The sequence below is a fragment of the Pleurodeles waltl genome, chromosome 10 (assembly GCF_031143425.1).
Source record: "Pleurodeles waltl isolate 20211129_DDA chromosome 10, aPleWal1.hap1.20221129, whole genome shotgun sequence".
In the NCBI taxonomy this organism is placed as follows: Eukaryota; Metazoa; Chordata; class Amphibia; order Caudata; family Salamandridae; genus Pleurodeles; species Pleurodeles waltl.
This window is the reverse complement of record NC_090449.1, coordinates 437796100-437817872: the sequence shown is the minus strand read 5'-3', so window position 1 is coordinate 437817872 and position 21773 is coordinate 437796100. Positions and strand designations below refer to the sequence as shown.

The following is a 21773-nucleotide window of genomic DNA, read 5'->3' as shown; positions in this document are numbered from 1 at the left end:
AGACAACACTTCACCAGTGTATGTCTATTTGGCTATAATGGTATTGAAGGAAAATAAAAAGAGATATACAGGATCAAAGTGTGTCACCTGTAGTTAGTCACGTTACTGCCCCTTCCCTTAAAGGAACAGGCAGCCCTACATTTATGTAGCCTTGATTGGACCTAAGGATGAAATTATAGATCTGTGACTCAAGGTGGCCTAATTTCTATATTACATTAGTTAATGATGTTCTGTTTCCTAAGTAGCATATGGCTTTCGTTCCTAAAAAGAAAACCAGGTTTTCATTTTTTCCTGAAGAAGGAACTGAAACATTAGCTAGGAGTACCGTATATGGTGTAGTCGCCAACAGTAGAGTTAAAATTTGTGTAACTTTGGCCTTTGTGTATCACCCGTACTCTCGGTGTTGTGTCACATGCCTGACTATCACCCAAATAATTTTTTTTTGTTCTTCCTATAGATTTTTTCTTTTGTTACTTCCCCTGACCAATGTCGCATCATGCTTAGTTATTGAGATTTTAGCTATGTCCTAGTCCCATTTCTCTTTTTCGAATTCCTTTCACCAGTCAGCCCTTTTATTATTATTGATGTATTGTTCAGGTTCACATTTCCAGACTGCAGTGATGTACCAGGGACCCCCATGTTATGTATAATTCCCTTTGGTATGACCAGACTGGTTTTCAAGAATTTGCCTTAGGCCTGCTTCAATGTTTTCCAGCCTGACTGTCAGGGTAGCGATAGACTGGTTATCTGACTCAATATTATAGTAAGACAAGTTTTTCATTTCAATAGGAGATATCTTATGTTTACCTTTTTGAACATGACGAATTTTCAATGTCTATTTTAATTTGGTTTTCGGTTCCCTTCTGTTCCTGCTACTTTAATTTTTGGTGGGATCAGATGTGTCCTAATCATGCAAATATCAGGACCCTCTAGTTCTTGTCTTTTTGTTTGCACATTTGACTATTAGCCTGTGTATTGCATAGTGCACCTGATGCACAGTTTTTAAAGGAAGGTTTCTACATGTCCCTGATAATCGGTATCATGTGATTTCTCTATTGAGATGTTCTAAGGTAAGGAGGAACACCTAGACTTAATCATTGAGGAAAATATGTGTTTACCCCATTAGACAATGCCACTGTGTGAGGAAATCCATTCAGATAGAATTCTCATGTAGCTATAGATGGCAGAGAATAATGGAGAGAACCCAATTAAAGATGCTAGGGACCCTGTTTTGCCCTTCTGCCTTTGTCTTTGTATTTTATGCCCATGGTGTATGGCTACTCCTTTGAAGATTGCAGACCAGCTGCTTGCAGTCCCCTTGCTAAAAACCATGAACTGTTTTTTTTACTAAATTGAAGGAAACTAACAACTGTGGCACATTTCCTACGTCACTAGATTCTGCGGGTATCAAGTCATAATAACCTGCAGGACATTGATTTAAGCCTAATTCCCATCAGTGACAGCTACAGATGAAAGACGGACGTCTTGGCCCTACAGTCTCAGCACCCAGAAAGTAGCAAAGCTGGACAGCGATCGCCAGTGCATGGTATCGTACTTGCTCCATCAGACGGCGTTGGACATCACAAAACCAAAGTTTCAGTGTAAAAGAGCTAAAGAGAAGGATTCCTGTTGATAGCGGAGCTGTTTTGAGGTTTCATTTCTCTACCTGTCATGTGCTGGTAACCTCTGACAGTGTGCAATCCCTTGAGCCCCTTGGCCTGAGTTTTGGCCACAAACCCCCTTTTTTTTTGCTCCAACGGAAGAAGGGCAGTGCACCGGAGATTTCAAGTTTGGAAAAAGGCACTATATTGTGGTGCCCATGAAAGAGCAGCTTGACCGTCCTCTGACACTAAATAATGAGTGTTGGAGTCTGAAAGTGCTGCTGAGCTTGAGCTATTTCCCAATTAATGGTGCTTGGGTTTGCACGAGATGACTTGTGCCCTTGATCAATGAAGAGCACATTGTTTGTAGTGTCTGCCACAGAGGAGAGACACTGGTGCATTGCTTTAAGACATTGAGACTTTCGAGTGAGCTGTGGGTGTTTGCCAGGAGGGCACTCCAACTAAGCAGTACTTTTCTCACGAAGAGGCCTGAATTGAGAGGCCCATGCGAAAGAAAACAACAAGAGAAAATTTGATGGACAATAGAAGCCTGCCAGAGAGGCTTTTTGAACGGACTCTGGGCATAGTTGGTTTCACAAGAGGTTTCCGTGTGATTGTATAGACTAGGTGTTAGGAGACTGATTGTTTTGCTGGCATTGTTTTAAAGTACTATTCTGTTTAGTAAAAGCAGAATAAAGTCCATTTTCTGTGGAAAGAGTACCCCCTTTTCACCTTAGAGCATTGATGAGAGTCACCACTGTTCCACCTGAACATACAAAAATTACTGAAATGCAGAGGAGCCCTAAAAATGTTACTAGATAATTTTAAGATTAGCTTTTTGGTTAGGGTTGTGAAAAATTATTATTTCATTTGTAATAGTGGTCACTACTTACTCCCGTTGTCTATATGTTCTTAATAACGTGTTTTCTAGTGTCTTTTAAACATGACGTTGTCATTTATGGGTGGGATTGTTTTTCTCTACTCAATTGACTTCTGCACCCACTTCCCAACCTATGTCTTTTCCTACTATTGTTTCTTTGCACTCTTTTCACCCTTTTCCTGAACATGAGCAGGTTAGAATATCAGAATTCGTAAGCAATTCTTTTGTACAGCTTCTGCATCAACACTAGTTAGTAGTGAACATCACTAATTGTTGGGTGTGTGATCTTATGCCACCTACTGCAGATAGAGGTATTCCTTATTTTGTCCTGCCATATGTGGCCTTTTGTGCTACTTCATGTTCGAGGAGACCTGTCCAGAGAGAGTTACCAAGTACTAGAATTTTTCTCCAGCAACATCTCCATGGCCTTATAAACAAAGACCTGGACTCAGATTAGCATGAGAATAGGTTTATTGCCTATGTAAGGGCAAAAGGAGGGTTTGTGGTTCTAAAAATTCTGGACCCATCTAATTTACTTTGCCACAGCAGTACGATTTTAGTATCAAAAGACCGATAATGACTAGTACACTAAGCATGAGCATTTTCGCTCAATTCCAGCAGCGTTTTCACCTTGAAATCGCCATTTTCGTCCTGCACTCGTGGCTCCCATTTTATACACGGCAGCCATTTTTAAAAGTTGCCCTCACATAGGCTTATAATACAGTCAGATTTGATTCCAAGGACACGTACACCTTGATTGACTTTTCTCTCACCTGGGCAAACTGGAACCATTGCCTCAGGCCAAACCTGTTTGGTCAGTCCCTCTCCCAGTGGCCGAATCAGATAGCATCAAGGCACACCATGCCATAAAACCCTTATTATCGCTCACACACCCTGCCTAATCTTGCTCACACCTGCACCTGCTCTTTTCTTCTTCTTACTTTACGAGGGGGAGGGGCCCGTTTTTATTGGGGGTCCACACTTATCTGATGTAAAATACTAGGCCTTGCCGGGAAATTTATTATGGGTTGGATGACATGAAATATGAGGTTTCATCATGACACTGTTTTTTCCTTTGTAGTGAAAACATGTGAATGACCAACCAAAATGTCAAGAATGTCTGCCTGAAGCTTAAAAAACTGTATATAAGGAAACCTGACTTTGCATTGGAGAACAGTCTCCTGAGAACATACAAACCGTGCTGTTGTACTTCTAGGACGCTTGTTACTTGCCTGCAGCCAATAAATTCGATCTTTGACTTCACCTAGAAGACTCTGAGTTTCTGTGGTCTGAATCAGGAAAGTACCCGAGGTCTTTGGGTGTACCCTGGCACCGCTGGGTTACCGGATCAGTACCGGTTCTGAAAAACCCAGTACCTCAGTGGGAACAACTGTGCAGGAAACCAATTCTCCTCTTAAGGACCATCTGGTTCCAGGTGAGAAATGCAACTCTGGTAGTGTGTTGGGTTCGGCAGCCCCGTACCAGGGTTGTGGAGGTTCTGCTCGCCTTGTCACCACACTGCCTGTATCCAAAACTGTCCACGGGAATACAAATGGCGATGCTTTGGATCCTGATTCCTCTAAATTGCAGTCTGTCAACAGAAGCAGTTCTCCTGCAATCCTGCCACCAAGCCTTCGGACCGTCCCCATTGAAAATTTGGTTCTGGGGGGTCTTGCAGGTCTACAGAATGTAGAGGAACAGCCACAATTTCCAGTTCCCACGCATCCTCTAATGACTCTAGTGGAACGCTCAGTTTTAAAACTTGTGTTTACCCCAGAATACTGCTCCAGGGGCCCCCACGACATATTGAACAGGGGGAATATTTTAAGAATCCTTAACGCTATCTCAGGTTTTAACTACATCGGTTCTAGGGACATTGTGCCCATTGAATTCTTGGACTCTAGGGGGCCTTATCCAAGAGACTCTATTTTGGTCTCACTAATTGCTGCCACAATAGCTGAGTCTATTCTTGCTAGGAAAGATTTATTTTGCTCTTGTGGTATTACAATAACTCCCCTTAAAGAGTCTGGCTATCCTGTGTTACTAGCAAAACCTTAATGTTTGATGGCTCCCACAGCTCCGAAACCATTCTCAATCTTGAAAGGTGCCCTGGGTGGCTCCTCCACTTTTAATGGTACCTCCCACACTGGTTTTGGTTCTAAGGGGTTTTCCTACCAGGACTGGTTGCCGTCCACTCTTTTGCACTGCCACCCCCATTGACCATTACAGGTGGGTGGTTCTGCTCTAACACCTGGATATCTGTCCCTAAGTTCATGTAACATCAAGGGGGTTGTGCATAAATTTGCCTCGGCCAACCTCTTAACATTTTTTAATAGTCACAATATAATTGCACTTCAGGAAACCTGGGCTGAGCACAGCTGTCCACTGCCAGGGTACTTAGAAATATAGAAACCTGCCCATAGAACGAGCAAGAATGGCCGTGCCAAGGGCGGTTTAGCCATTTATGTGACTGTTAAACTAGATGGGAGTATACTACCTCTGGCTTGGGAGGATAACTGGATCCAGGGGATTGTCATAAGGAATGGGACTGCGCAGGAGACCCTCATAATAATTAATGTTTACATTGCCCCGGATCTAAGGAAAAAAGGAGCAGATGGTCTCGACTGATACAGATTGTAGCCAATCTAGTGGGGGACTACCCGCACGCTAGTTACCTTATAACTGGTGATTTTAACACAAACCTGTTCGAGGATACAATGGAGGGTCCAGATTGTGGTAACTGCCAGCTAATTCCAGAACAATCAAGGCCCCACGGCTGTTTGCACTGCCCGTTGGGAGAATACTTAGTAATGCAACTCAACACTATGGGCTTTAAAGTTTTGAATGGTCGCTTATGTGATGATGTCCCCCCACGGTGGACAAGGTCCGATGGTCGATCTCACGCCTATTTAGATTATACCATCTGTAACATTGAATTGTTTCCCCGCATTGAAAGGTTTCTGATTTCCTCTCGGAGTGAGAGCGACCATCATCCACAAATTGTATCTATTAAATCAAGATTTCCTGTTTATGATGTCACGAGGACAGTGGGTGGTGGCGCTTGTTTCCAATCACTAAAGCGTATAAAATGGAATGCTTCTATTAGTGGCACAGTACTGGGTGAATGCATTAATTTTTTTTTTTAATTCTGAGGCATTGGGTTGTGCGTCCCCAATTAAGTCATGGGTGAAACTTTCTTGCCTTTTATGGTTAAAATTTCACCAACCTGTGCGTAATTGTGCCCCATCTCGGTCTTTTGTTGTTTCCAGGGAAACCAAGAATTTAAAGAAAGTACGGAATAGGCTAGCAAGGGCAATCAGGAAAAGCCCTGATTCTGAGAGTCTATTTATTGAATATAAACAACTGAGACAAGATTATAGGAAGGCTGTTTATGATGACGATCAGACATATCTCAGTCAGTTTTGGGTTAAACTTTTAAGCGCAAGCAAAGATCCAAACTCCATGAAATTTTGGTCCCTTATTAATAACCTAAACAGTAATCAAAGGGGCACGGGCGTTGTTGACATTTCAGAAGGAGCATGGGCGTCTTACCTGACCACCCATTTCTCCGATAGTAAGCAGGATGCGGAATCATTGGATGAGGGGGGTCCATAGATTTATTCCAGCCTTACTTAAAATGTGTCCCTCGTCTACAGGGTCTCTAATCTCCTTGCAGGGAGTAAGGAAGTCCTTTCAATTGCGCCTCCCCCATATTATCTCGAAGGCTAAGCCATTTGCAGCCCCTGGCCCCAATGGTCTTCCACAGGTGTTATTCAAACAGGATCCTCTCCTTTGGGCCAATAATTTTGCAAATTTCTTCGAACACTGCCTCTTAACTTTAACAATTCCTGAGTCCTGGTGTGGTGCCATCCTTCATCCTTTATACAAAAATGGCTCAAGGTCAGATCCTGCCAATTTGAGGATGACAGCCTTGCTGGACAATGAGGCTAAGTTCTATGCCAGCCTCTTGCTGCAGGATCTCCGTGTTGGGCTGAATCGAAGGGTGTAATCCCCATAGTCCAAACGGGGTTCTCTGCTGGCTCAGGCACTTCAACCAACTTATTAGCACTTTCTATCTTGATTGACAGGGCGATCTCGTCAGGCCTGATGCTGAATTGCTGTTTTGTGGACTTCAAGGCAGCATTTGATTGGATCCCTAGGAGTGCCCTATGGGCCAAATTGCAAAGTTGGGGCATCCATTCAGTACTCCTGGGTGCCATTATTGAACTCCATACTAACACCTGGGTCCGTATTAAGCTTGGCGATGGGTGCTCACTATCTGGGAAAATTCCTACCACCCGTGGTGTGAAACAGGGCTGTGTACTTGCTCCTCTTCTTTTTAATTTGTTTATTGCAGATATGACAACATCTCTTGACGCCGTCAATTTTCATCCTCCCAAGATTGGTGGCTTCAGGCTTAGTCACCTGCTTTATGCCGATGATCTAGCCTTGTTTAGTTGTACTAAGATCGGTCTTCAACGGTTTCTTAACGAACTTGCGATGTATGCTTCCACAAACCGTTTAGAAGTTAACTTGTTGAAAACAAAAGTGGTCCCCTTTGGGAGGAAAAAATACTCTGGCTTCAGCTGGTACTATAAAAACCATAAAATTGTTTCTGACCAGTCCTACAAATACCTAAGGGTGCATTTTGACTCCAGGGGCAGTTTTGTTAAACATAAGAAGGAAATCGAATTAAAGCTGTGGCCTTGCAGGTGGCCTTTTCCAAATTGGCTAAAGTTTTAAAGGGGCCGACCCTCCTGCCCCTAATGAAAGTCATGAGAGCAAAGATTACCCCTTCGTTGGCTTATGGTCAAGAAATTCTGTTGGGAAAAGGCTTGTGCCTATTAAATAGGTTGGTTAATAACATTTATAAAAGAGTCTTTCATGTTCCGCATCTGGCATTACCTGTGCAGGTACTGCTAGACTTCAGGCTTCCGGATTTGGTGGCAGTTGACGCTGGCGCTTTCCTGAAGCTGTGTTACAAACTGGAGGCAGTCCTGTGGCAAGGAATTAGTGGGCTAAAACCAAAGTGCATTTATTCCCAATTTTTGGTTGAATGTAAACGGCGACTGGATGCAGGGGATCTTTGGGAAAGCAATCCCCCTAATCCTTGTTTAAATCAGAGATTAAAAGGCTTAATTCAACAGTACTCTTATTACTCAGACTGTTCTCCTCTTGTCCATCAGAAGCATGCCTGGGCAGTAATTGGTTCTTTTAAGCCAGGTATGTCCTCCAGTTTTTTCTCTTGTGCATACGGTTGAAAAAGGCCCTTTTGGCCCTAAGGATGGATGGGTAATTGGGGTTTGTTTAAAAACACTTATCCCAATGGCAGCTACCCCCTGGGGACAGTATGACATGTAGAGGCTGTAGCAATGCAGATGAAACCATTGATCATGTGGTTTACCTGTGTCCAGCTTTATTAAAGGAGCGTAGACTTTTGCTCCGGAGTAAATGTAATGAATTGGGAATCCGCTCCTGTCGACAGGCAATCATCCAGTCTCTGGACCCAGGCAATCCAACGTTAAATGTGTTACTGACCAAATTTATTAAAACTGCACAATCTAAATTTAATGGCACTGCGAGCAATGAACACGTTTCGTTGGAACTCTTCCACGCTCTTGCCATTTTGTCCATTATTGGTTAGGATGAGGTACTCTAACAGTATATGTTGACGTTTACTGCAATTATTGTTTTATGCACCAAGCACTTTAGGGCTGTGCCTATGTACATTGCTTTGTGTTTTATGCGGGGCTCCGGGTTGGGTGGTTTGTCTTTTAATATGTTGCATGCACAATTTATGGTGTGCTTTTAGCTTGAACTCAGTTTGTGAGGGCACTTATTTTCGATTGTTATTAATTGTTTTTTGCTTTGCTTATTTGTATTGGATTTTATTATATGTACAATAAATTATTATACCTCGCTTTTTACAGTCCACTCTACTCTTCTCCAGACCACTGCTCTCTACTCCTCCCCACACTACTGCACTGTACTCTGTACCACTTCACACCACTGCACTACTCCATGCCACTTCACCTTGTACCACTCTATTCTAAGCCAATGCACTCTTCACCACTCTAGTCTAGGTCACACCAATCTACTCTACCCAACTTCACTCTACACCACTGTACTTTTTGCCACTCTGCAACACTACACTCTATGCCACCTCACTCTACACCAATGCATGTTACTCTGTAACACCCAACTATGTGCCAATCCACTGTATGCCACTCTAATCTACTCTGCACCAATGCACTCTACACCACTTTAATCTACGCCATTACACTCTGTCACTCTACACAACTGCACTCTACCCAGCACCACTTCACTCTAGCCAGTTCACTCTACTCTGAAGCAATCTACTGTCACTGCACTCTTGGCCAATCTACTCCACTCTAAGCCACTCCACCCTAGGCCACTGAACCCTACATCACTGTACTCTAAGCCACTCTACTCCACTGCACTCCGACACTCCATTCTGCAACACTGCACTCTTAGCCACTGAACTCTATGCCACTCTACTCTGCATTACTCCACTGCACTCTATGGCACTATACTGTACTTTTCACTCTACACCACCGCACTTTATGCCACTGCACTCTATACCATTCGACTATACTCTGCACTGCTGCCCTCTGCATCACTCAACTCTACGACACACCACTCTGCGCCATTGCACTCGGTGCCACCGCACTCTATGCACCACTCTAATCTGTGCCACTCTAAGCGACTCCACATTATGCCACTCCAATACACAACACTGTCACTCCACAACACTACACCACTCTTTGCCATTTCACTCTACGACACTCCATGCGACTCTCCTCTACGCCACTAACTTTTAGCCATGCTGATGTACAACATGACTAAAACACACTTGCAAAGCCAATAAGCTCTTGCAAATTTGAGATCTATTGGATTTGCCGATGCCTGTGTACTTTTGCACTGTTTATCAGCCAGTAGTCCAAATAAGGGAACACGTGGATGCCTCTCCTCCTCAGATGAGAGGTTACCATGGCAAGACATTTTAAGAACATCCTGGGGGCCGTGGTAAACCCAAAGGGCAGCACTTTGAATTGAAAATGTTAGCCACCTACCAAGAACTATAGCTACCACTGCAAAGTCGAGCAAGATGTGGAAATAAGCGTTCTTCAGGTTGAGTGCAGTCATGAAGTCGGCATGCTATAGAAGAGGGATGATGTCCTGGAGCATGACTATGTGGAAGTGCTCTACTAGGATGATTTGTTGAGGGGTCCATGGTCCAATATATGCCTGAGTGTCTTGTCCTTCTGGAGGATGAGGAAGTACAGAGTGTACAACTCTTTGACGCGCTGGTGTGGCACACAGGCTCTATTGCCTTAAGGATGAGTGCCTCTACCTCCTCTTGAAGGAGGTGGTGGTATTCTGGGGAGAGAGTGTGTTTGCAGGGAGAGATGTTTAGCAGGGTTTCAATGAGTTTTAAGTAGTAACCCTGCCTGATGATGGAATGGGATCCACTGATCAGAGGTTACTTCCTGCTACTGCAAAAGAAACCTCTGCAGTCTTACCCCAACAAGTGTATTGTGATCAGGTGGAAGGGAGAAAGAATCACTGTTTGACCACCTTTTCCTTTGCCCACGAGTTGTTACCTCTGTAGCCTCCCTGGGAGTAGCCATGTGTAGGCATCTGTTTCTGCTGCCTCTGGTAGGAGGAAGACACTTGAGGGAGGTAGCCTTGGCACCCCCTCTGTAGGCAGATTAAAAAAGGAATCCCGGGAACAAGGCATTTTGTAGAGCTGCCATTGCCTTGCCCATTTTAATTTTCTCCAGAGTTGGATCAACCTGTGGTCCAAAGAGGTGTTCCCCACTGAAGGGCAGGCTGAGCAGATGTGCTGCACTTCTGACTTGAATCCAGAAACACTGAACTAGGCATAACCTGCCATTCTGCTGATTTATTAGAATCAGTTTTTGCTTGGTGTTGAGTCTCTGCTGCAGGCGCTCCAAAATCAGCTGCTCCTGGTTATAGGAGGCCCCGGTGAAAGGAGCTTTTGGTGTCAGCCTCTTTGGTGCCGAAGATGGTTTCTGCCCTGCCAGAATAGATGGCGTTTCCAGTGCCGATGGATTTTTCAGACCAGCGATCGGCTTTGAGGCTGATTTCGGTGTCAGCACAGAGATGCTGGTTCTTTGGCAGCAGTTTTGATGCTGAAGGTTGCAGTGGTGTTGAATCTGAAGCCTTGTGCCGGTGCAAACCACGACCCTCAGGCAGTGGCTGAACACAAGCTTGGCTTCTGGGCGTTAATGCTCCAAAGCCAGAGACGCACAGTCAAGCATGGCACCTAATAAGGAAACTTGAATTTATGCCCAGCACTACAATATTAGCTGCATCTACGGCACACAGAATAATGGTGTTAAATATTACTTTACCCTCAGAAAAAGAGTCCAGGTTCTTGTACAGATCTGGGAGGTGTTGTAAGAGGTCCTTTACCTGGTCCCAGTGGGCCTGAACATATCTGGAGAGCAGTCCAATGGTATTGGCAATTTGTCAGTGAGTCGCTGAATGGGCAGCCACCTGCTTGTCGGACGCGTTTATCTTTCTGCTATTGTCATCTGACAGAGATGAGTCGCCAGTGCCCTGGGCATGTGTACACCTAATGCCTAATGGACCAATAAAGAGTCCGATGGGAGTTGATCCCAGATATATGATGGGTTTGGAGGATGAAGGTTTATATTCTTAACCGTTGGGGAGACTATCCTGGCCTTCACTGGCTCCTTGAAGGTTACAAGAGCTGTTTTTAACATTCCATTGAGCATGGAGAGGAAGTGCAGGGAGCACTGGGTGATAGACCACATTTCTAAAAAAGGATGTCCTCATCTTCCTGGACCTTATGCAACTCTACCTTGTGGAAAGTGTCAGCCTTGTGACTAACCTTGTGATATGAGGTGGTAATCGTATGGAGGAGATGGGTGGGCAGAGTTGTGGTCTTGGTGAGAGTCCCCAGGTGGGTCGATGTTGCAGTTGTCCCACAGGTTGTCCAGAGGCCAGAGGCTGAATATGGCCTTGTAAGGATCAAGCAGGAAGGAGGGACCTCACCCCACTATGATGAATGTGGAGAACCCTCCACTGAATTAGGTGGTGTGGGTGTCTGTGGGGGTGGTGAACTGGGAAGTAGAGGAGTGGAAAAGAATGGATGTGGAGGAGGAGGAGGTAGATGCTGTAGTTGAGATAGCAGAGGACTAGCAACCCAGTTCTCATGCTTTCAGATCTTGGATGGAGGGGGTTGGCTCCAAGGCAAGCTCCTCCTTGAAAGTTAGCTTCTTCTTGAGAGAGATGGAAGGAAGGCTTTCAACACCAAGCGGATGGCCTGCAGCTGCAGGTTGATATGCAGCTGGGACTCCGCTGGAGATCAGAAACCTCTGATCTTCACCTCTCCTAGATGGCCACTACAACCCAGAAGCAATACATTGGTCACTACTGCAAGCTCTGGGTAGGGAAGGGAGAGGGTCTGTCGTTGACCCAACTGCTGTCAACCAACCCCCCACTGCAGATCTTTTGCAGTCTCCTCCGAAATATGAATGTGGTCTGAGAGAACCCCTTGACATTGGGCCTACTGCAACTTCAGATCCCAATGCAGAATCCACATATGCTACCTGGACTGCCTGACCAGCAGGATGCAGCAGGGCACCAGTGTCCTGCAGCCTCAGAGTCAACCCCACTGCAATCTAGGATCGAGGCTGAATGATTAGGACCATAGACTGAATGTCCTGAACTCTTTTTCCTGGGGGAAAGTCATGAAACCAAACCGTGTCCACAGTGGCTCACATGAACGGGAGCATATCAAGAGTTGGTGGGTGTGACTTTGGCACGTCAATAGTGAGTCCCAGAGATGACAGGAGGTTTGCCATCATCTGGAGGTGGCTGACGACTGCTTGGCGTGAGCCCACCTCTAACAGCTAGTTATCGAGGTAGGTGAAGACTGGAACCACTGACCTCCAAAGGTGTTTACAATAAACATATGGTCTATACCAGGAACTTGAAGTGATCCCAAAACCTGGGTCTAGGTAGATCAAGGCATTACAGAGAAAGAACGGGCCTTTAGAGTGTTTTACCTCTATCATACCCTGACTAGTCAATATGCTCAATCTTAAATGAAAGATATTTCAACATCAAACAAGACTGATCATAGTTAAAAAATTGATTTCCTGCATATTTTGGAAAACAGTTGTGTTCCTTCACATACTTTGTATAATGATAATTCCCTTTGAAAGGGAAAATCATTTTTGTCAGAGTTCCCCTGTAATGAGGGGGTAACTTAAACAATCTTGGTGGATTCTTGAAAGGTTTAAGAAGCCCCGTATTGAGATAGGTGGCAGACCCCAAGGTGACCGAACAAACCAAAGAGGTGTGTGTCAGAGTGGCAAGTCGGAAATCAGGTGCAACTGAGACTTGGCTCATAGCATTACATGCCGCACACAGTGGAGTTCTTTTGTCAAACGTTTATGGGTACTACTTTTGTTAAACAGTAAACCTCCTGTATGGAATTTTTAGATTGATTCATCCTACCGACAACTTAAATGTTTGAAGAAGCAACTTCTAATAATAGGTAATGTACCCCCAAATGAATAAATCTCATTAGACGTGGGTAAGAAGGAGTGTCTGTTTTTGTTTTTGTAATTAAGTACAGGGCTCCTAACCTCGCCATTGATCTCAGCAGTTTGATAATTCATCACCAGGATAACTCTGGTTATTTAAATTAAAGTGAGTGAATAGAGTGTTCTGAATTCAAGTAGCCCTTAAAATAGTAACACTATGGTGATAATTGTTTTTTTCCTAGTGACTATAAGTTCAACCCCCACCTCCCCCCATGGAATACAAATGATCCGATTAGAGGGTGAGTGTTAAAAAAATCATTATGCAATATCATAGTATGCCACATCATATTGTATGCATTCCACAACCTCTTTAGGTCCTCACAGATGTTTTGTTTGCATGTATGGTTGAGCACAGTGGCCAATTCCAGATTTGGTACGGCTCAGATGTGAACTCACAAGTGGAAAGCTTTTGTATGATACACTGTGGCACCAAATTCTGATTTGGCAACGCTCACATGCAGCAGCAAATGCTCAGTATGGAAAATCCTGTATAAATATTATGCAGCGCCTTAAAGTGACATACTTGGATCACAGTTTTATGAATGTGAAGAGTCTTGCACATTTATAGGATGTGCGCGTCACCCTTAATGGCTTTATTTAGATTTCGGCGGACAGGTTACTCCATCACAATGGTGGTGGGTATCTGGTCTGCTGAAATATAAATCCCATAGGAAATAATGGGATTTATATTTCGGCAGACGGACAGCTGTCACCGTTGTGGAGTAACCTGCCCGACGGAATTTAAATCAGGCCCTATATAACTACAGATTGTGGGAACTACGCTTATGGCATGTACATGTTTCTTTCATTACATTTACAGATACAGTTTGAACTGGCAAGTATTACTTTGCCTCAGCGTGCCTTTAATTTCACTTCATGCCACACAGATATAGCATGTATAAAATATACACCATGGGTGGAGTGCTAGAAGTATGAGCCCACCCTGACAAAAGCCCAGGACCTGAACAGGCCAAGAAAGGAGGGCTAAAATATTTTGGTGACATATAGGGTCACAGGAGCATTGCATCCTAGATTCCCTTCTTTTCGTTTTTAATCTTCCCACTTACTCCGTTAATAAAGGGACACCATTGGAGTGGATGAGGAATGTTTATGTAATTGTTACCAACACCCAGATATCAAAAGAGCTCCCTGGAATACGGGTGAGCCCATCCTGACTTTTAGGGATCATGGTGAACTCAATGATGAAGCACACCACTAGTGTGTGTTGTATAGCTATTACAGCCATGTTGTTTTAAGCTAACTAGGCCTGCTGCTGTGCACTTTAACCCTGTTACATTTTATTCAGCATTGCTTTATTTTTCTAGCAATATCAACATTTGCATTGCTGTTTTATTTTCTTTATCTCATAGTACTTTAGCCAGGAAGCATTACGTTCTTAGTAGGACATTTATTTCAGTTTGGGTTTTCTCCAAGGCTACAGTCAGATAGGGTTGCCAACAAACGTGGTATGGTGTGTCTCCAACATTCACAGAAAACACACACTCATACATGGGGACTATTTCTTAGAATGGCAGCTGTTTTAGTATAAAAATACTCCTTTGTCCCAGACACGTTAGAGGGAGATTCCAGCCAGATGACCATGATTGCATGCTGATTGCTGACTGCTTCGCTGCAGCTAATTGCTTAGAAAGCCAGCTCCCTGATCCACATGGGGACAGTGTCTCTCTAGACTCCAGATTTCTTCCTCTAGGTATGAAGGATGATGTACCCCCAGGGGGGAAACCTGTAGGGCAGATTAGGTTTATTATGCTGTGCTCAGACATTGTGTAGGTAGGAGAAATATATACATCACTCTTAGTGACAGTATGGTAGGACTATTCTTGTGTTTTACTCTGTTAGTCACCTGCTTGCTTTTATTGTTTTTTTTTTATCATCCTAGTTATTGCAATACATACCTTCGTATTCAAGATGCAGTTACTTCAGTAAATCCTTATTGAACTATATTCTGATTCTGTTGTCTTTGCCTCTATGAGACCTTTGGTAATTAAGAGAAAGGGAAGGCATCTGATCAACCACAAGTCCCTTCGGTTGGCACAATCATCTCGGCCAGAGATGAGGCGCTGCTAGTTAGCCGGAGAACCGGAATTAGGCTGACAGGCATCATATGATGTGGAATCATACTTAGTACCCACAATCCATGTGATTCTGTCTCCCAAATCCAGTAGCCTCATTAGCATAATGAGAACCTATGCGACAAGTGGGTGAGGGTTACTTAGAAAAAAAGGATTTCTTCCCCCTTTTCCCACCTTCTAGTGCAGTAGTATTGAGTTATGATACGTAACAACTCCTACTTTTAGTGTCTCTTCATTGTAGAGGAATACCTTGATGTTGATAGTGTACTTCATGAGAGAGGACGTTTCCCCTAATCTTTAGATATAATAAAGGATGTCCCTAACCCCCAGGTTCAGCAGGTCTCCCGATCTCCCTTACCACAGTTTTGAGAACCTTCTGAATATGCCCTTTGGTCAAAAGGGTTTGCACTTCTTGCTGCAATATAGATGGTTCTCGGTCAGTAGCTAGGGGGACACTGGAAGGTGTGGTGGTGTGGGATACAGAAGGGTATGGAATATCACTTCCTAAAAATTTGCAGAACCCACCTGATGTTATGGCCTGCTAAGTTGGGGTGAAACGACGCTTTTGGTGTAATGACATCTTTCTGAAACAACATTGGTATGTAATGACATATTTCCAGGTGACATACAGGCACTTGTAGACAAAGTATGTAGTGTTGTTTGGGTACCTCTGACTGTATATTATTTTAATTGTTCCAGAGGTATAAGGAGATTCAGCCTTACATTGTCAGTAACGAGTGTGGGTAATGAGCAAGCACTTGTAAGATGGCCCAAGTAATCACAATTAGTATGTTAGCGTTTGAGTATACATATAATTGGGTGTGATACACACACCAGGGATCGACAATCTGCTCAAGCAAATGCCTCTTCTAGCTAGTCCAATTAGGTAATGCTTTAAATAGATGATAAAATATGGCCAGTGAAACGTGGACGATCATGTACAAATACCTGGAAGACGGACGAATTAATAGTAATAATAGACCAGCGACCGCACAGTCATGACCGCTGATAAGAGATTGAAGAGGTAAGGCGATTTAATCCTGTTTAGTAATTGACATCTTTAGTTAGTTGGGCTAGTATTTGTTGTTGATATTTTTAAAAAAAACATGATGAATAATAGGTCTTGAGGTTTTGAGACAAAAGGTAGCATCGGAATACTTACTTAAAAAGGCACATGTTTGCCTGTTTCAAGATGGCCGCCGCTATTACAACGGGTGGCTACTTGTGACTAGCAAGAAGTCAGATGTCTTAAATCGAATAATGATTGGCTTGGTTACTTTAGACGCCAGCGCGCATGTACCGTGTGACGTCGCGTAGCAACGTTTTAGAAACGGCAGATGCGCCCGGTATTAGACTCGCGGACTCGACAATAATCACGAGCACACGCCGCACTCGATAAAAGACGGTAAATAACTCTATAGGTTGTTACTTAGGTGTTTTAACGGCCTATTATACAAGCCTTCAGCCACTAACTGAGAATAGAGCTTTGCAGCTACTAATGCAAGATTATTTTTCTCGATCAGTAAATCGATTCAAGGCACACGGATTGGATTTCAAACAGTAACCGATTCTGCTGATCTAAAGACAGCGGACGTGATGAGATGCACCATGTCCCTTCTATAATGAAGGTAAAATAGTTAAGCTGTTTAGAACACCAATAGGGTAGACATTAGGTACTTTTTACAATTTACTTTTTACAATTAGTCTGACAAAAAGTGAGGCAGAGTTAGATACAAACGTATCAGGTTTTGGCTGTTTAAATCGGTTATCTATATATATACATATATATTTGCCCAGTTTTTTATCAAAAATATATTTTTTTTAAAAATGGAGGTAATACTGTCAAATAGAGCATTATTTAATATCAGTTTATCTGATGGCATGTAATATACATCTGTATGTGTTTATTTAATGTATATATAAATGTATTTCTGATATAGGTATGTTTGATTGTCTTTTTAGAACTATGATTGCCCTTCTTCAGTCCTGATGAGGCCATAAATGAGCTGGCCGAAACGCGTTGACCTTTATGTACTGCAAGCGGATTGGGCTTGTTAATTTTTGGACTATATCACTAAAAAATATTTTTTTTGAGATGCACACTATCACGCTTGTGTGAAAGAAATACACAAGGCTTAGATAGTTTAGTGCACGTAAAGCCCATTGTCTTAGCAAGTAAAAGTGGATCACATTAGGAGTAACATAATAGTGACCACATCCTTAATATGTAGGGCATTACCTCAAGTTGTTTTCGTTTTTTCTTTTTTCTTTATTGTTAAAAAATGTATATGTAAATTATTGTAGATGTATTGTGAATAATTTATTTTGCTTTGTACACGTATTGATGTAATATGTTTTCAGTTGTGTATGATATCACCTTAGATCCTTTTTGCTATAAAAAAAATATTTTTTGGGAAATAAACATGAAAAAGAAATAAATTCAGGAGTAACAGAATTAAGGACTGTTCTTACAAATTAGTATTAAATTTATCCCTACCTGCCATTTTTCTTTTTCACATGGCCTGCTAACCTGGCAAGAATTGTCAGAGCCTGCATCCCAACGGTGGTTGTGCTCTATTAAGAACATGTTAAATGAGACTGCCGGGGGGATATGGACTGGGTAGCCGGTTGACTTGAACTGTGGGGGTGGTGGGCACCACAGCCTTGACTGTGATACTGCTGGGCTCTTTGTTGAGGTTGCATTGGCTGACGAAATGACGTAACCTCTGCAGAAGAAGTGACAGCTCTGATGAGGTTGGCGAAGTGGGGAAGATAAGCTCAGGTAGCGTGCCAGAGCCCTACGCTACTTGAACCACTCAAGAGCAAAATCTGCCTAGCCCCCAATCAGGTGAGTCCCGTGAAAAGGCATATCCATGAGGGACGACTGTACAGCATCTGGGGAAAAAAAAAAAAGGTAGACCGCAGCCTTGCATGGCGGCGAATAGCGACACTAGTGCCAATGACCTACCCGATCGAAGTGGTGGTGTTTTAGCCATACAGAATTGTGAATTTGGCTGGGTCATGACTGTCCTATATAGCCTGCACGAGGAAAGGTCAGAGATTTTCAGCAACTCCTTGGAGGCCATGGGCCACCGAGACCCAAAGGTCTTGAGAATAGCACCACAGGAAGCAGCTGGCTTTCAGTGATCTAAGTGTCAAGCTGGTGGATGAAAAGACTCTCTTGGCAAATGTCTCCATTTGTTCTAACTGCCTATTGGGAGGGGAGGTAGTTAGAAACAAGTTAGGGTTTGTGCTGCTTGTAGACACCTGTACCACCAGGCTTTCAGGGGAGTGGTGCCAAGATAAAAACACAGGGTTGCCCGGGGCAGGGTGGTCGACCTGTGTGACCTGGCGGTTGATCAAGTGGCCAGAGCAAGGTTTGGCCCATGACCCCAACAACAGAATCCGTTAGTGCATCATTAAATGACAAGAGGGGCTCAATAGATGTTTGCCTCAGCTGAAGGATTTCTATCAGAACACTTGTGTTGATTTCCAAGGTGGGGAGTTGAAGTCAAGGACTTCGGCCACCCTACGCATCACCATGGTGTAAGAAGCACTTTTCTTAGTGACAGGACCTTGGGTGGGGTGACAGAATCCTTGACTTAGAGGAGGTATCAAAGCCACTAGCTTCCTACAGGTCCTCATACTAGTTCTCTTCTGTCCAATCGCATCACCTGTGTCGTAGTCATAGTCCGAATTCCCTCCACCACATCTTGCAACTCACAACTAACCACAATAAGCATTTACAAGTTTATTAAAATCGAACACGACTGAATTTGTAGTTACCTAAGCAGACAAAGCAAGGTCTTCAGATACAGTAGCCTTTTTGCCACCCTATAACATCTCAACTTTATAAATCCATCCTAAAGTGTACCTTATCTTTCATTTGTTGGCAAAGCTGAAGGGCAACAGTGAAGCATACCAGGGCGTCATTCAGCCAGGGTACCACACACTCCACCTTATGGACGTGGATGATTTCAAATCTCTGACCACCAAACTCGCTGAAAGAAAAATATCACAATTCAAAGGTAAGGACATTGAATAGCATTAGAACAAAATGTATTTACAATTTTAACCTGTACAACCACTTCTTGAATTAAAGTATTAGAGGATACAGGGAAGCCTGTACATTGCTGTCATGTAAGAAAAAGGGCCTTACCTGTAACATGTTTTTTCATCATGGGAATCTTCATTAAATTCATAAACACTAAATATTTCCACTCATGCATAGATCCCAGAACACTTTTATAATAGAGAGAAAAAGCTTTTACTCCAACACTTTGCCTACACATATTTCAAACTGGACTTGTGGCATCAAGAGGCAACACTGTCCCAGCAAGAATTGCATGTCCATTCAACAACCACTTTTCATTTTTATTGAAAATACCTGCCACGTAGCTTTAAGTCCATTGGCTACATCAGGAAGGCATAAGGTTGTTCATGAATTTAAGGAAGATACCAATTATTAAGAACCAGTGTTACAAGTAAGTAATTTTTTCTTAATTATCGGATCTTCACTAATGTTCGTAAACACTCAACAGAAGAGCAAGCTTAACCTTTCACCAAAGAAGGTGGGAGAACCATCAAGAATGGAAACCTCAAATAAATATACAGATGTCCAGATTATTTGGTACTTTCTTTAATGAGAGTCCATTGTTTTGAAAGAATAACACTGAGGACAAACCCTGAAGTCCACAAAAATAGCTCTGTTACAAGAGCATTGCACTGTGTCTGATTGTTACCTATACTATATTAGACAAACTTATGAATCTTTACATTATTATCCTAACAGACAGCAAAAGTGACTTATACCCGGCATGTGATTGCATGTTCTACAATTCTTTAAGGGTCAGTCAAGACTAAGGGCTTGATTTAGAGTTTGGTGGGCAGGTTACTCTGTCACAAACATGACGGATATGCCGTCCGCTGTATTACGATTCCCAAAGGATGTAATGGGATTGTAAAACAGCAGATGGGGTATCCGTCACGTTTGTGATGGAGTAACCCCATCTGCTAAACTCTAAATCAGGCCCTTAGTCATGTAATGCACCACCTGGGAGGAAAGAACAGATCTCCATTAGTTACAACTGATGTTGGCTCTGAAGCTATAATAGAGACCCTACTTTGTTACACCATCCTGCCTGTTTAGAGACCTGGCCCTAGCCATTTGAAATATTTACTCATAAAGAAGGGTTGTATGACCTATCTTTTGATGAGACTGTTGTAGAACAGAGCAGCATAACAGATAGTGAGCAAAAAAAAACATCAGGCAGGTGAGAAAAATACTTCAGGCTTATGGTTAGTGGGAGTAGGAGAAAATACTAATACATTCCAAAATGAATTCTGTTCTATTTTTATTCACATTTCTGTAAAAAGTCAAGTCTCTGTGTTATATATGGAACATGTTATATATGAAAAAATAACAATTGTTTTAGACCAAGAGATGTGGCAATTCTCGGACTGTTAAACTTCAGTAAACATACAATATAAATCTGTATATCTTTTGAGTCCAAAGCATACATTTATTGAATATTCTATGAAGGCCATTTGCATGTCCAACTAGATGATTATGGCTGCAAAAAAACTTCAGACGCAGCATCACAAGAGAAAAAGAGCTGGAAGGTAGGCAAACAGCTATATTTGTTGGGTTACTATAACAGCAATGAAAACAGAATTTCTCTGTGGTTTTGACAATCTGAAATCTACAGCAAAATAACCTCATACATTCTCCACCAAAACCAAACAAAAGAAAGTGGTCAGTGCATTCCTCATATACCCAAGCTAGATTTAACATTTTAAAATCATAGCTTTTGTAACTCAAGGCAGAAGATGCAACGTGACATATCCTTTACAGCACTATCTTCGATCACTCAACTGACTTCCTGTTTTGTCACGGAGGTCTCCACAAACTACAGAGTATATTGGACGGTCCCTGAAGTGTACAAAAAATACACCTGATGAGAGGTGCTTGGGACACAAGGTACAAATTCAAGAGACCTTACGAGTTATGTAGCGCTAATGTTCTACTTAAAATGCACTACTGCGACTAGAGGAAGAATAGGTACATATGGCATCCTGCTACTTTAACTGGCACGCCAGAAGCCTTTTGTCCTTGACACATGTGTCTACTATTACAGCTTTTCTAGTTTCCGAACTTTAACATTTTAAACTCTGGTTTACCTTTTGGAGATGGGTGATAAAATTGTTGAAGTTTAGCAAGTATAATTAAGGCTTGAATATATATACATATGCAGCAAGCCTTTTTCGAGAAATACTTGCTAATCTAGCATGATTATGCTTCAACAGAGCCGTTAACTAACTATGCCCTGTAGTGTACGGCAAAAATCAGCATCATAGATAACAATAGGCTTTGAGATCTCTATATATCTTATTGTTATAATAATATAGGTGGCCACTGTTCAAGAAAGAGAATGTTACTTACCCTGTAATTCTGTGTTTGTGGCGGTGCATAATCCTGCCATATAGTGTTGGGGACCCACATTTGCAGTTTGTTCTCATTTTAATATGTCTTCGGTGTTCAGATATCTTGTGATTCATCAGCTCACAGTGCACC

The 21773-nt window shown here is 42.7% G+C and overlaps 1 protein-coding gene across 1 annotated transcript in view; it reads right to left on the bottom strand.

Annotated features, from left to right (window-relative positions):
• ROGDI (rogdi atypical leucine zipper) overlaps nt 1-21773 on the bottom strand; it is a 590903-nt gene that overhangs the window by 24327 nt on the left and 544803 nt on the right. The window contains exon 10 of the mRNA XM_069210699.1: nt 19074-19200. Coding sequence (XP_069066800.1) covers nt 19074-19200 — 127 coding nt within the window. The remainder of the gene's footprint in view (nt 1-19073; nt 19201-21773) is intronic.